A 16,812-nucleotide genomic window follows, 5' to 3' on the forward strand; every position below is an offset into this window, starting at 1 on the left:
TTTGACAGTACAATTCTTGTGAACTTTTCAATTGTAAGTTGTGCCAGTTTTGAGATTTATTAAACATCATACACAATGACGCGTACGTAAAGATTTGATATACGTAGAGAATTGATATTGACGATGGAACATAAAAAAAATGTGAAAGTGGCTTTAATTTGCAAGTTAAGACATGAATTTTTTGAAGATAAACGGATATTGAGATCAGTGATAAGTTAGTGAATGATTTTGCTATTCTCTCCTTGCCATTTAATCTAACTGTCATGGATGGCTTTTATGAAGACGGTCTAGTAAAGTAGAAGTGTTTCCAAGTGATATGCTAGTTGACCGTCATTTTTGAGATGTGACTTTTGTGATTTTTGAGTATTACGTCAATATATTCCTACCCATTCCTTTCTTGACCAGCATTTGGACAACGTAATAACATTACATGTCTTTGTTTTCAAGAGTAATAAACACATTTTCAAAAAAGTTCTTGGAAACCAATTTATTTGATGGCAACTTTAATGTTTACCCCCAAAGGGCCTAGGTTCAATCCCAGTGGGTGCCGCTAATATTTTCTGAGGTTTAAAATCTATGATCATGACGGAAGTGAAGCCGTTGGTTTCCGGTCCATGAGTTGATAGGAAGGGTCCACGTTTGATACTCTGTGCCGAAAACAAATCAAGGAAAAAACATGTTTATAACCATAAAAAAAGGACTTTTCAAGCACAAAAACTTCACCAAAGACACCAAACGTCTAAATATTGCAGAAAAAGCTTTAGGACTACTATTCCGGCTAAATTCCCATTCTGCATCACTGTGCATTGTGCAAACCTAATGTAACAGCTAAGCCTAACGTTGAGATCAACATGGTAATTACATCGCCATTGAATAATTTCGCTCACGCAAAACAAAACTTCATGACATGAAGCAGCAACAGATGGTAGAACTTTTATGGCTGATCGTCTCTCAGACTCCGGGGAGGGCAATTGAATAAAATTATGGATTACAGTACCAGGAGTAATAATTCATCATGCTTCAGGAAACATGAATCCAAGACAAAACTCCCAGCTAAAGCACAATATAAACTTACGTTCCAGCTGCTGCTTGTCAAGATCCTCCTGCAAGTAGAAAAGTAATAAGCAAAAATGATGTGATTAGTTTCGATCGATAAACTAAAACGTCGTCAAGCTCTGCCAAAAATTAAAAGAATTTCCATCCAGAACGAAATGATGGCAAGCATCCGACCGAGTTCCAAGGCTCACGTTCAACTCATAAAATTGATATTTCATCCAAATCCTCGCTTGGGTACAACAGACCAATCACTCATTAATTCCAATCAAAATCCCATTCCAAGGCACTCTTCCTCTGGGATATCCTTCAAGTATAATCCCACCTGCCCGAGTAGTAGCATGCAATCTGATGAGAGCAAATCCTCATCTGTATTCCACACGTTCCACTTCCGAAAGGTTTTCGATTCTGTTTCGCTATCCTTTTTTTTTCAAAAAAAAATAAACAGCGCCATGGATAGCCGTGGCTTCAACTAGTAGGGGGTAGGGGGAGTTTGGAATGAATCTACCCATGTGGACAAGGCAATACGTGAAAAGGGGAGGAATGGAAGGATTCCAACCGATGGGTAGCTGTCGAGGGATATCAGCGGAATGGAATTCAACATTTGGATAGATTAGCAATGGGACATGCGACACCAAAATGTAAGACCATCAGGATAGTGCTACAGGATAAACTCGATTATTGGATTAGGAATGTCCAAGGGGACTATCCCATTTAAGAATACAGTGCCCATGGCAGGGGATTATGATATAAAATTGAAAGTTGATATCAGCTAAAGCGCTTGCTCAGAGGTGACCTGGGCAGGTTGCAAATCCGGTATGTCCTCTAAAGGCACTTGCAAAAAAACGACATCCGTCAAATTTCTGTTAACACAAACCAGTCGAAAGTGAAACGCAAAAATTCCCCGGCCTCACGAGACAGACATTCGGAAACGGACGAAACATGATTTAATCTCTTTCATCACGCCACTCGGCGTGACAATCGAGCATATTAAGTGTCCTCCTCGCGTCCGGCTGCTGAGAAATGCCCCTCGAGAGCTGAAGCCGAAAACCAGAGCTAAGACGATTAATCTACCTGTCGCACCCGAACGAACCGGCGTTCGTCGCCACCCACCCACTGGCTAACAACACGTTGTTTGTTGTTACTGCTTTGGACGTATTGATGGCATCTCGGCACACTTTGGGTGGAACCATTTTCACGAAAACTCGTCGTTTCCGTCTCCCCACCGGGGCCATCATTTTTCCTCACTCAAAATTGCCATTGTCCGCAAAGGGACGTCGCCAGAGAATGGTCTTCAAACGAATATTTCACAATAATTGAGCACGATTATATAGTCGTTTGCTATCCTGCCCCAAAGGCCGCAGGCAGTTACTAAGGCGGTACCAAGAGAGAGAAAAAAAAAACAATAAATCAGCCGAGTGCGATGATGCCCCCGCTTTTCATAGTGACATTGAGGCAATTTTGAGGAAAGTACCGTTCTCGTTGCGAAAATGAGCTAGAATGTGCCCGCGGCTCAATTTATAGCATTTGTTTTTGCAAACAGTTATAACAGTCGACGGAACATTCAGAGATGGCCGCAAACGAATGCCTTGATTCTAATCCGACGCTGACGATAAAATGTACGGTGAATGGCCAGTCCGTGTTCCGGAACTGGCAAATGGCTGACGAATGAGGTCATAGTCATATGTGGCGAAACGGCGACGGCGGTGAACGCAACTACCGCACATTCACCGGGGCTTCTGGGGAAAGCAATTGTACGGACCCATATGCGGGGGCGTACGAGTGACGTAATGGGAGAGTTAACTGAGTAAATAGGATTTTCTAGTGCTGTTGCTTGTGAATTGGTGAGGGATCGTTTCAGCTATGGGTTTGCTGATGGGAAATGCGCAATGCCCATAGGTAAGTGAGACGGATTTGAAAACCTGGTAATGTGGACACAATCAATCAATTTTAATCTGGATCAAAGTTGATGATTTGATTTAATCACCAGTGCAGGTTCCGTTCGGTACGGGAAGATTTAAAATTTCATGTAACCATACGCAATAGTCGAGAGACTTAAGGTGAGCCCATAAATGGCCTTCAAGATGACTGACTTGGGCTATCGTTTACAGTTTTCTTAATAAAAGATCTCGGACACTGCTTTGGCTTTGTTCAGGATGAAACCTATTTGCTTCACCGCAGCAAACGTGAGTAGGCAGTTCTGTCACTGTGTGTCTTCTGGGACCTCGGTCGTAGGAATTCAGAACAATTGCTCATACAGATTTGAAAGTAATTTTGGTTTCCAATTGCTTGCTAGATTTTGAAATTATTCAAAAAATGATAAAATTCTACACCTATTTGAAAGAAAGAATTCCAATTTTGTTTTACTAAATCAAGCCTCTAAACTGAATCTTGCCCCGTAACGTGGGTATATCACCTTTTAGTGGTACGTTACGGGGTGTAAGATCTACCACCGATTCCTAGTCCTGACAACTTCACACTAGGGGAACAGGATTTTTCAGTAATCCAAGGAACACATCTTAGTCCTTGTTACTTTTTATGCCTTGTTAATAGTGATAAGTCCTCGGGTTGCCTGGACCGAGGATGATCTTGAAACAAAGAAAAAATGAGTTAGTTAGTCTTCACCTATGTGATTCATAATCTTTTACTCGTTGTTCCCTAGTTTGAAGTGGTTAAGACTAGGGTTCTGATGCATGGTCATTGTCATTGTTTGTTTTTGTTGCTAAGGAATCCAGTTTTGATTGACAAAGGGCGCGCCTTTGGAGGGTCTTCCAACACTTCAAAGGGTATAAATAGCGGGATCTTTCAATTAGAATCGATTCCTTGCGATGAAGGCAAGAATGACAACTGTATGAAAACCGAATACTTCATCATTTCTCAATAGTGATGGAGTAATACGACATGCACTAAACTAAGGACACGGGATATAGTACAATAGATCAATTACTGGTCGCAGTAGTGTTATGTCCCGAACAGAGAAAAAACAAACTGAATCTTTCTTTATATAACGATCCTTAAGCATTTTGGTGTTTCAAAACTAATTCGGAATGTTAACGCATTATGGCGATTGATTGGCTATTTTGAAGTTTTTAATATTGTTTGTGTTTAAGAATTTGGGATGGTTATTAAAACAAGGTTGTGCTGGAATGAGCTAATTTTGACTCTTTAAAAATAAGTTCAAAAATTTGTCAATATTAAAGAGTCCATTGTGTGTCATTTTTTATAAACATAAGTATAAAAATCTTGAAAAACGTTCTTGTTCTATTGAAGTTTTTTGACAAAATTTTGTGATTTTTTTTTATTGCATTTTTGTTTTCAAAAGGCAATCCAGTTTCCTACAATTTGTTCTCAGACGTCATTTCGATTAGTTTAGGCATTGTCATGCGATGCTTTATTGAAAAATATCAAACACGCCATTTTGAAAAATCAGGCAATGATGAGAATGGCATATTTTCAGTACAAACTTGGTTCATTGCCTCTAGCGAAAAATGATTCCAGGTCATTTGGCCGAATGCCATTTGACCGAATGCCATTTGACCGAATGCCATTTGACCGAATGGGTCGTTTGGCCGAATTACGAACAACAAAACTTCAAAGAACTGCTTTTATTCGAAAAAAGGTAAAATCTCTTAAACTTTTCATAATATTTTTTTAATGAAATTTTAGAACATTTACTGTGCAAAAATAATAAGAACATTAAAACTTTAAATTTTAAATTTAAATTTAAATTTTATAAAACAAATAATGTTAGCAGCATCAGTGGTGTAGTGGTAAGCTTGATTACCTCTCACCCCAGCAGGCCTGAGTTCAATCCCAGTCGGCGCCACCGGGATGTTCTAAGTCATAAAATCTCACATCACGCCTATCGATCTCAGGGAAGCAAAGCCGTTTGTCTCCAATGCATGAGTTGATGGGTCGATAGGTAGGGTCCAGGTGTGGGAGCTGCCTCCCTGGCGTCGGTAGCATTTAAAATTTGAAATATCTTTTCAAGTATTTGGCTACACGGCATTCGGTAAAATGGCGTTCGGTCAAACAGCATTCGACCAAATGGCCTGAAACCCAAGTTTGTGAAGTTTCATGGAATTCAGAGAGGGTAAAGTCAAATCGATTCGTCAGTTGGTGTGAATGTGCTCGACTGTTTTATCACTTAATATCTTACATAATGTTCATTAAAAACATTATTAAAGCCATTTTGTAAGTTCTAGATCTTTTCGGTGGTTTCAAAACCATTGTTGGTTAATTTAAAACCATTTTGTTTATTCTAGACCAATATATTATTATTTTATAGCTGCTTAGTTTTCTGATGTTATATCCAGGCCATTTTCGTGATTTTCAATTATAGGTATATAAAAACTAAATATTCATCCCAATTTACAATATCTTTATAAAAAATGTATATGATCTGCATTTGATCCGTTCATGCTTACGCAAGACGCAAGAAAGCGTACGCAAATATCAAACACCACTTCCTCCTAAATGTTAACGTAATTATTGAACCAAGCCATAGGCAAAAGTTTGGATTCCCGTTCCGATCGGGGGAATATTTCGAGTTGAAATTCCCTGTACCATACAGTGTATCTTAAAATTGAGTGTACAGCTTTCCTTAAATTTAAGGAAAACGGCTCCAAAAGCACATTTTGTAAAGAAACGTTTTTGAATTTTTGTCTGCTGACTCATCATACATTTATCAACTATTGGAACAGTATTGGGCATATTTAGTTGAATTTATAAAAAAGTTAAAAATATATTACTAAAATGCAATTTTATCGAAATCCCTTATTTTCTAGAAATACCGTGAACTAAACTTTTTGAAATTTTGCCCATTTTTGACACACTAAAAGTCATTCATATATCACTTATTTTACTGAAATTTGTCAATTAGGTAAAAAACTAAAAATCGAGCGATTTACTTAAATAAATCCAACTTCATACAATCTCTTCCAATAAAGTCCAATACTATAGTGATAAATTAATAAACGTCCCCAGCCAAAATTAAAAAAAAATCTATTCACCATGTTTAAAAAAATTGTCCAAACCAAAAAACCCTTACATAATTTGTAGATGACCCCTTGAAGAACTATCTGTAGCAAGCACAATGATAGCTTACAGTGTAAATTGAGCATATATTCTGCTCAATTTACACTGTAAGCAATCATTGTGCTTGCTACACAATATGGGGTAAGCGATCCTATAGTTTCGGTAGGTTAGAAGCGTTAGGTTCATATAGTTGTGTATTGAGTTTCCATGTGTATTGAGTCGCCACGCTTCTAACGTACCGCAACTATATGAGCGTTTTCCCTACAATTTCATTCTTTGGTTGGCATAGAAAGCTATCAACTGATAACTGTAGAAGTTCTTCACGTGGTCATCTACACATTATTAAAAGGTTTTTTGAACGATTACTAGACTCTTGCTCATGCTCGTACTCGCTGAGTTTTAGTTTACATTTTCCTTATTCCAAGCCTTGGGTTTGGGTCTTCCCTCAATACTCCTATGCAACAAGTCTACCATGCGTCGTGACCATGTTACAAGGGTTTGTGTTAATGTTATTATATTTTTCCTAAACATTATTTCTAATTAGTTTTCATGCGATATTTTGATCTTTGAAATCAGCCCAGCGGTTCAAAAATTATAAATTGTTTGAAAAAAGTGATTTTTGAAAACAGTATTTTTTAAATCGATTTTATTGACCATTCTTGCATAGAAATGGTCATCTTAATGACAAAAAAAAAAAACATACGGATTTTATATTTTGCCATACGGAACAAAATAACAAATTTTTACGAAATTCTGTGAACCACCATATCGTTTTTCTATGCAGTGGCTGCATTTAGGATTTTGTGTATGCAAATTTTTATAAGGTGCTCTCGATCCAAAAAAATATTGCTTCACTCCTTGTGCTAAAATCAAACGCTATGCAAATATTCAACCTAATTATAAAAAAAAAAATGATTGTAAATTGAGTTGATCGGATTTTATACGATTTACGGGGTATATATCAGAGAACTTCAGGACAGTTCCACTAATTTTAGGAAAATTTCAGGAACTTTAAGATTCAGGTTGGAAATGCTATCTAACATGAAGCTTTCGTGTGATAATTTATTAGCAAGGGAATGGCCTTGGAAGACGGTAGGTAGATAGTCGCATCAATGGCCCTTCGCTTATTTTCAACTTCTATTCAATTTTCATACTGCCGTACTCCAACGTAACTATCTATCTTTTAAGACCATTCTATAACTAATAAATTGTCACACTAAAGCTTCATGTTAGATAGCATTTCCAACCAACTCTGAAAATCGCAAACTTCGCGTATGAAGTAACATAAAAACACTTTGAATGTAACTTTGAAATGTTCTGAGATATTCAAGGAAGTTCAGAGCTCTTTTGTGAAATTTCGAACATCAGGAAAGCTTTGAATTCGTCAGAGATGTTCCAAGAACTTTAGAAGATATTCGATACTACGATACAACCGAGATCCTCAAGATAGTTCTGTTAATTTCACTATACTCTATTTAAGGATTTTTCCTGGAACTTAAAGAAACTCCAGAAAACCTCAGGTGTGTTTAAAAATCTTTTGGAAAGGTCGGAAAGCTTTGAAAACGATCTGAGAAAATTGGAAAATTTCTAGTAAATTTTTTTCAGTGATGGGTATATTCATCACTGCAACCATTACTTTAATCAATTGTGATGTTCCGGGACATTCGATTATCTTCAAAAAACAAAATAAGGTAAACTTGCAGATATTCCAAGAACAAAGTCCAGGAAATTTCAGAGAAGTTCGGAGTCCTATGATCCTAAAAAAATACGAGAGTTTTAATGAAGTTCTAAGAATTTTGATTGCATTATATTAGTACGATACACAGAAAAAAAAAGTTAATTTCAATCGTGATGAAAACATCCCTGCATGCAAAAATGAATGCATGTAAATTTCCTTTTCACGTAAACTAGTAACTTGCAAGAAATGTTGCTCACAAAGATGAAATATTTCATTTAATGTGTCATAAGTTTAACCGATCTGTGCTGTAAACTTTTATGATATACGACGGTCCATTTATGTTCATCATAGTAACATAAATTTACACTTAACATACAAATTAATTAACATCACTAAAATGACGAGAACCTTCACACAGTTCTGAGAATTTTATGGATAATCCAAGAATTTCAATAGTTCTGAAGTTCCAAAAAACATTAGGTTAGTTCCGAGAGCTTAAATGACCTTCCGAACTTCGGAGAAATTTGACGATATTAGTGTTTCTTTTTTCCTTGATTTCCGTCGATCTTGTTTTCCGTCGATCTTGTTTTCTGTACCGAGTACCAATACTACAGACGCCAGGGAAGCAGCTCCTGGACCCTACATATCAACCCACCAAATCATGGACCGGGGACGACTTTACTTCCCGTGGTCAGAGATTTTATGCCTTGGAAAACCCTGGCGGCGCTGACTGGGATTGAACCCAGTCACTATGGGTTGATTGCGATAGCTTTAGGAAAGTTTCATAGATTTCTGATAACTTCGAGAACTTCAGTGATGATTGATCATCTTCAATCATCACTGAAAAGATCATCAGGGAATTCATGAGTAAGATCCGAAACGTTCATGTAAATGCAGAAAACGTTATGAAGCTAAGATCTTTAGGACAGTTTGATCAATTTCAGGGTGAAGATTTTTTTATTTGTAACTTTATTATTGGGGTTCATTCAGCGTGATGAGATGAACCAGCCAAGGACTGGTAGCCTCTACAATATAGAAAACCAAGAAATAATATCCGAATAATTCCAGGCATATCATCAAAATAGTAGCGAGAACTTTAATGGCGAAAAGTACTGATGAGACACGTGATTTGGTCGTTTAGTGATTCGTTTATGCTGACGTTTATGGGATTTCATAAGCGTCGTCTGCAAACTAAACAGTATACGAAATCCATCGGATTAGTCGATGCGATTACCAATTTCATCTGTTAATTTTTGCAATGGCAAAAAGTACTTATGAGACACATGAGTTAGTCGGTGAATAAGACAGATGAATTTTTGATTGCGCCTTTTATGAAATCCCATAAACGTCGTTGCAACAATCGGCACAAGATCTGATCTGTCAATTTTTTATCAGGATCTCCCTAATGACGTTTTCGTGGCGTTGCTGCATCGGTGTAGTGGCACCAAAAAGCGCGAGCCATTGACAGCTCAGCATGCTTTAAATGAGAAACTCATAGGCCCAGCGTTGCCAGGTCATTTTCAAAAAAATCTGGACCTTTTAAGTAGAAAACTCTGGAATGCTCCAAAAACTCCTGCATTGCTAAAATCATCGAAAAGTTATGAAAAGTATTGACACAATGTGCCCAAAAAAATTGAATATCCATTACGCAGCTTTTCAAAAAATGAGTTTAATTGTTGTTAAATACTGCAAAAATTATTTTTATAATTGTTTTTTAAAATAAAAAATCAAGCAACTTTGATGGGTTGGATTTCTTTACCTATTAGTTGATTTAGTCCTAACTATTTGATGCAGTATCTGTACTTATGTCTTGAAGATTGTATCTGTTCTAATTAATTCTTATATTAAAGGTTGATCAGTCTTACAATTTAATTCTTGACATCATACAAAACTCAAAACCAGGTAGACCAGTAGGCAATTTTAGTATAATTCACCTTCTCTGAAGTGGCAATTCAAGCCTAACATCGTGGTACTCACTTTCAGTATACCTAAACTACGGGTAACTCGCATGACCATTATACATAATTTTATGCCAAAGAATAATTTTATTATATAAATAAATTGAAAGTCTCCAGATCTTGAAATGATTCTAAATTCTGGAATTAATATTTTTCCTGTGTCCCACATCATGAAATTTTTTATCGTCTGAATTTACTTGGAACTCTTCTCCGGATATCTCCGTCCTTTTTTCAGAGTTCCATTTTAATCATCCTAGAATTCCATTATGCTTCTTTTCTGGATGCCTCTAAAATAATCCAGATAATATCCAAACTTTTTCAGTAACATTCTAAGAGTTCTTAGAATTATCTCTTGTAATCTCTTATAAATTACTCTCTGATTCCACAATTCTCTCGAACTGGTAATAATTTCCAAGAATTGGCATAATTTTGTCTCCATTTTTCGCTGTGAAATTCGCTTAGAATATTCTTAATAATTTCCTTGGTACACTCTTCAGAATGACTCTTCCGACTTATCTGATAATTCCCATGGAACTGCTTTGTAGGTAAAGTCTTCTTCAGTATTTCCTAAGCACTCAAGTACTTTGCCAAAATGGCCTTGAAAGCCTCCCATAAGTTTCCAGATGTTCTTTTCGCATAATTCCGTTTAAATTTCTTAAAATTTTATAAAAATGAATCTCCATAGAAACGTTGGACCGAATTCCATTGAAATTATTCTCACGATTCGTATCAGCATTCTCCTTCAGTTTCATCTTACATTTTCTATGATGTCTCTTCCGAACTCTAACTATTTCCTTTCTTCACAAAATCTCCATACAATTGTCCTCAGAGCTTTTAAAAGACAATTTATACCGTCTTCAACCAAAGGTTGCACAGACTGCATACCTAACACTAGACAACTGCCAACACACCACAGCAGTAGGGAAATTTTCAGGGTTGCGAAAAGTTACACTGGCTGGAGTGGGAATCGAACCCTCACTTCGTGGCACTCACAACACGTCTAAACGACCACGAAGATTCCAGAATTGACTTGAAATTCTCCTCTGGTTTCACAAAGTGTTCGCTTCACACTTCACTGTAAATTCTGAATTCTAGGGCTGTTTATGGTGGACAGGAAAAAAACTGAGGTTTGAGAGCTTTATTTATCGATGTGCTTCAAAGCTGAAATTCAACAATTTGTCAGAAAAGCTGGGTCTTGTCTTCCTCGCAATTTAACGTCCACTTATCAACAGGAATCAAATAAAATTTAAAATAACTTCTCCTACAAATCAAACAATTGGATTAGCAGAATAGCAACAAAGAACAGTGGATGCTTAATATGTTCTGAATAACAGACCATATGTTGACATACGTCTTCACCACACTATCTTATATTTTTAAGTCCACCTGTTGTTATGCAGAATTCGTAAGAATTCACTTTAAATCATAGTTTAATTTACTTAATGCGTACTCGTCGATTATATATTAGATTGCCTGAAGCAGACTATATAATCAATTCTTCGCCAAACGAGCTATTCACTATTAGCAATACATTTCACAAATCCTTATTGGATTCAAAGCCATTAATGATGAAGCAGTATCATGGTCATGACAGTTCCACCGTAGACGCCACACGATGAAGACTGTCGGCCGCCCTCATGATGCAGGGCTGTCTATACTGTCCAGGTTACCAGTTGTATTTCAAAGCAGCAAAAATGGCAGTTCAGATTTTTAAAGTAAATCAATATTGACCGGTACTTTAAAAAAAATAATAAAAATTATCAGATGCTTTTAAAATTCTCCTTAAAAATCTAATAAATTATCCTCCAAAATCTCACAAACATACTTCAAAGTCATGGTGATTAAATAGATTCAAAGCTCAATTTATTGCTTTCAATCCTGAACAGTTTTCGATTTTTATAAATTTCATAATTAGAAAAATTCCTCCATATTAAAATTTTGATTTATAAAAATCCAGGAGTCAAAAAATAATAATTATTGCCAAAATCTAAACAAAAACTCCAAATAAAAACAATTCAGGCAAGATTTTTTTAAAAATTTGATGATTTTTTTAAGCCAATAATCTTTAGAAAATGAATAAATTTTCATGATTCTGCAGTCCATTTCAAACATGTTATAACAATTTCATGTACGATATTGAAATAATGTCCAATGTTGATGACCTTCAATAATAAAAGTAGTAAGTTTGGCTTTTTTAATTTTTGACTATAGGGTCCGTCAATTGCAGTAATATTTTTGAAGCACCATGTTTTAAAAATCTGCGAAAATGTGGAACATATTTTAAAAATCTGGAAATATGCATGATCTGTCTGTGTATCTGGCAAGACGACTTAAAATCTCAAAAATCCAGATAAATCTGGAATACTGGCGACGCTGCATAGGGGCTCCCCTTAGCTCAGTCGGTAAAGGGGCAGCTACAAAGCAAGGCCATGATGGAGGTGGCTGGGTTCGATTCCCGGTCCGGTCTAGGAATTCTTCGGTTTGGAAAATTTCTCGACTTTTCTGGGTATAGATTATGATGTTGTGGCAATTATACTAATTCAAAAATGATACAGGCATGGAGAGCTCTCAATTAATAACTATCGAAGTGCATCTAGAACACTAAGTTGAGAGCACGCAAATAAGCAAATATGCGATAAGCTTGAAATGCGAAGAAGAAGAAGAATAGGTCTACATTAGATTCAAGAAGATTGTGACTCCTTATCAAATCCAGCGGTACGGAAAGGCAAATAAATTTGAGTGTCTTTTTTAGTAGAAACATTCTTCTTTTATGTTCAAACTCGTTCGAAAAAAGAGATACAGTGCGGGTCATGCTTAGTAGGCCGAAAATCAGTTCTAAATCCAACATGGAATGAAATTCTCTTACATCTTTTAGCAAATTTCTATTATTGATTATTTGTAAAAATTATAAATGGTCACGCATACCGTTTGTGCATTCTTATAGGACCTCCCAGACAACCAGAATGCACGTATATTCAAATTTGTTTTCGTGATATACAAACATATATACAAACAAACAAGTCGTTTAGAATGCAAAGAAATGGCTTATACGTACAAAAGTGGAAGCCATATACGTGCATATTTTCGTTTAATTTTAAACGAGTTGATTTAACATCATATGCAATTTGATCTGTAATAACAAATCCATTTTGAAAAGTCTTACGATGTAATCCGATTAAATTTGTGATACAGTACGACGGAAAAATGAGTCATCGCATGTAAGTCGGAAATTTGCATTCTCTACGATTTAACTTAAACATAATGCGAGGTATGCCATTCTAATATGCGATTTTGACTTAAACTGTAGCAATTTACGATACTGTCTGTACATTGTTTTACGACTTCTGGTTGTCTGGGCTGTGTGGTTTGTCTTATGGAATGTATAAGGCTGATATTTTGGCAAAATATCATGAATGAAATATCATGAATAAAACTACGAATTTTCGTTCCGTGTACACTGTTTTTTTTTCCGTCAATCGTAATTTCACTTGTAAGCAAAGAAGACGAGTTGAAATTAAAATCAACTTGAATGTTTTGCATCCTTTGCTTATAAAGCGCACGATGTACTCCATATGATGAAATATCATGGATATCTAGTAGAAATAATTTACTGGAGAAGGTTGAAGAAGATCCAAGAGAGAATCTGATAATGAAAAAGCCTGGCATCATCTGGAAATGATAGCGACTTAAAAAATAAATGCATGTTACTCTTTGATATGATACTCTTTGATATATTATGGTTGTTTACATATTTGATCGATTTTTCAAATAACGTACAACACATTTTCAACCTGCCGTGGAAAATTCATCAAACTTCATGATTAACATTCCTTCTTGACGTTAGCGAGTGATACCAAAGCTGACTTTTATTCCATGTGAAAACTAGAGTTAGGTACTTCTCGGCAATGGTGTTAGCCCTTTTGTTGTTTTCACGATTTTTTGTTGACGCTCAAATCTATTTATACGTGGCCTTGGTCAATTTTCAACAATTAAAATGAAGCGTTGCCAGTATGGTGGAAAGTTTCTGGCTTTTGCCATACGTCGTAGAAAAATTCCATCGCTTCGCAGCCAAAGACAACTTTCACACCATCAACGCATTAGTATGCACCGCATCAGCTCCCGTCTGCACGATTCCAAGCACTTAAACTTAACACGGAACGAAACAAAATAAGAATGTCAAGCCAAACTAAAAAAAAAAACAGTGTATAAATGAAACCAACCGGAGCTCGACCGGTGACCCGACTAGCATCGATCAGTAGAAGCCAACCGATAAGCAACACTGCAAACACTTTCTTCACTACTTCCATGCGATTCGAAACGTTCCGGACTGAGCTCCGCCGAATCACGCTGATGCAATCGTTATTCTTCTTTGTTTCCAATTTGTGTGTATTTTCCAAAATGGCCAAATTCGGCAAATTCGTTTCACAAGTTTCCAAAAACAAAAGACATACGTAACTAAGTTAGTCGAGCAAGCAGTTTGTTACAACAAATGCACACTAACCATTGCTGCTTTTCTAAATTAGAGCGAGGGGTGGTTCGACGAACGGAACTTTATCAGCACTTTTGTGTTCTTTTCTTTGTTGCACCTGAGCACACTTAGCCTGACTGTTGGCGAGGAGGATCTAGAACTAGGTTTGACCGATTGGCCGGCCGCTGAGCAGAATTTTATTGAAAGGGTTTCCCGACTCAGACCACACAATCGGTTCACCGACTAGGTTTGGCACTAAGGTAAAAAGTACTATACAATTTCACCAACTTATTCGCACAAGTACACCAACACAGCCAGCGATATTGCTGCAATTTTGCTGCACTTTTTGAGGTATTTCACGATGGTTTGAGTGTGCGATGCTGCAGCTCTCCGCTGGCACTACATTTTATAGTTGTTTCAAATATGAGCGATGGACGGCGTTTTCATAGATCTTGGTATATTCTCGGGAACCCGCCTGCCCGGTTGGACCGCCATGCCAAGCCAGCCGTTGGGGGATTTGGCACGGACGAAGGCTTAACTCGCTCGCTTTAGACGCCATAGTAGCAGGTGTGCCGAGGTGCAAAATAGAAAACCACAACGTGCCAAAAATTCCGTCATCATCGTGCCCCTCCGGATGGATGGGAAACTGCACATAGACACCGAGTTGCGATCATACTTACAATGGAAGTCATTTTTAGTACAGCGATAAATTTGCACTTTTAAAAGGTAAATAAATCGAGAAACACACGCGCGCGTGGAGTCGGAAGTCACGGAGTTCCGGAAAAGTAGTAGCACAGAACTGTAGGCTTAGACGTGGACCACGGTCAACACTTGTACAGAATGGAGCGCTTGACTGCCAATCGAGTATAGTTATATATAAGCTTTCGTTCCGTTTTCCCCGATTTTCCAAGACCAAGCCGGCAACGCACCGCACCCTCGCGAAAACCGCAACAGCAGCTAGGGCATCCCTGTGCTCCTTCTCCTCTTGCCAGCTTTTGTTCCACCCACCCACTCACAACTTAACTCGAACGCGTCGAGTTGAGAGAAATTATTTTGTAATTTATTCAATTTAATGAAAATTTATTTTAAACTACCTCTTCTGCCTTTTTCTAGTCTTACTGATTTTCTCTCTCTCTCTCTCTCTCCCGCACCGGGATACGTTTTCATTGAACGTTCCATACACAGACTTACTAACAAACCTATTCACACTCACACACGCACGCATTCTACGCTTCGCTTCAATAATGAGGTTGATGATAATTTTCCCCGCAAGAATGAGTCTGACGTGAGCGAGATATCTCACATGCAGACCTCTGACTCCGTGCACAGCCGCCCAACCGACAGACCAACCGATCGGCCACAGGTCGTGAATGGAAAGGAAAGGAAAACAAAGGAATGAAAATTCCACCCACCGATGAGCGGTGACTTGATGAAGCAATGTCCTGAGAATAAAAATGTATGGTAATTTCATGCAACGTTGCTGGAGACTCCTTTTATCAAGCTCTTTATCCGACAATATTCATTCAATTTCATTCAATTAGGGTGCCTTTACAAAAATCAGGGTGTTTATTCCAACTCACTGGTTTTCATTTTTTTTGTATAACCCTTGCTCGACATTTTTTTTGCTTTTCCTACACCGTGTTATTCAAATGAGAGCTGGGTACACGGGAACCCTGTCGTGCACATAACGGATAACTTCTCTAGCGTGGCCAAACAATGAGAAACACAAAGAATGTCTTCAGCAAAGTTGCTGTAGAAACTATTTATGAAGCTCTTCGTTTGACCACAACAGAGCAATTCTTTAGTTGTCTATTGAGGTGTTCCCTAAACAAATGAGTTTTTTTCTAATCATCTTTCTTCTATCAAATTTCTTGAAAAAGTATTGTTAGTAAGACTTAAGAGCTAATTAGTGTGCCCAATTTTCCTATCGATAGTATACTCTTATGTTTTGATTTTCATGAGTTACATGTAGTTTTCGAATTATTGTTGGGGTTTCCAAAGACCATTCTCCCAGTTTTAACCCAAAATATTGCTTTTAGAGTGAATTTTCAGATGTCGTATTAACCTTTGAGTGCCTAACGTCTAAATTTGCATAGATTTCAAAATTGAATAACCTCTAAAAAAAATCATTCCTCAATCTTTTTATGAACAACAAGTTGCGTTTTGTCGGGAATCTATCCAAATTTTAAATCCATTAGGAAAAGTTTTAATCAATACATTTTTCCATTATTCAACGTCGGTCGGTTGCGATATCAAGTCCCAATCACCAACGGACATCGATTGCCATCCATTGACGGCAATCGAATGGGAGGCAGCTTCCACACCTGCGTAGGATATCAACACACATGGGCCTGGCCCAACGGCTTTACTTCCCTTCCGTAAGAAGACGTGACCAGAAATTTTGATGCCTCAGAAAAATCCCACTGACCTCGGCTGGGATTGAACCCAGACCCATTGGGGTGAGAAAGCAGTCTCACTTACCACTACACCATCGGCGCCGGCTTGTTCTGTAATCACTATACACACGGTGTACATAGTATCTTCTCACTCAAATGATATAAATGGACGAATACCAGCTAAACCGATGGTCCATGATCACAATGGGCATCCCGGAATAG

General features: G+C 37.4%; 1 protein-coding gene across 2 annotated transcripts in view; it reads right to left on the reverse strand.

Moving 5' to 3' along the window:
* The window catches only part of LOC135711182 (troponin C, isoallergen Bla g 6.0101-like), a 40,182-nt gene extending 25,130 nt beyond the window's left edge, over window positions 1–15,052 (reverse strand). Inside the window, exons 1-2 of one of the 2 annotated variants that reach the window (XM_065233964.1) lie at window positions 14,875–15,052; window positions 1,076–1,103 (exon numbers count right to left, since the gene is read on the reverse strand). In XM_065233964.1, the coding sequence (XP_065090036.1) occupies window positions 1,076–1,103; window positions 14,875–14,886 (40 nt within the window). In that variant the 5' untranslated portion in view covers window positions 14,887–15,052. Of the gene's footprint in view, window positions 1–1,075; window positions 1,104–14,227; window positions 14,407–14,874 lie in introns of those variants that run through there. The other variant, XM_065233965.1, reaches the window with a different exon arrangement.
* Window positions 15,053–16,812: the final 1,760 nt, after the last annotated feature.

Source organism: Ochlerotatus camptorhynchus, unplaced genomic scaffold, assembly GCF_037179485.1.
Source record: "Ochlerotatus camptorhynchus isolate MF236.1 unplaced genomic scaffold, CSIRO-AGI_Acam_v1.1 ptg000423l, whole genome shotgun sequence".
Lineage (NCBI taxonomy): Eukaryota > Metazoa > Arthropoda > Insecta > Diptera > Culicidae > Ochlerotatus > Ochlerotatus camptorhynchus.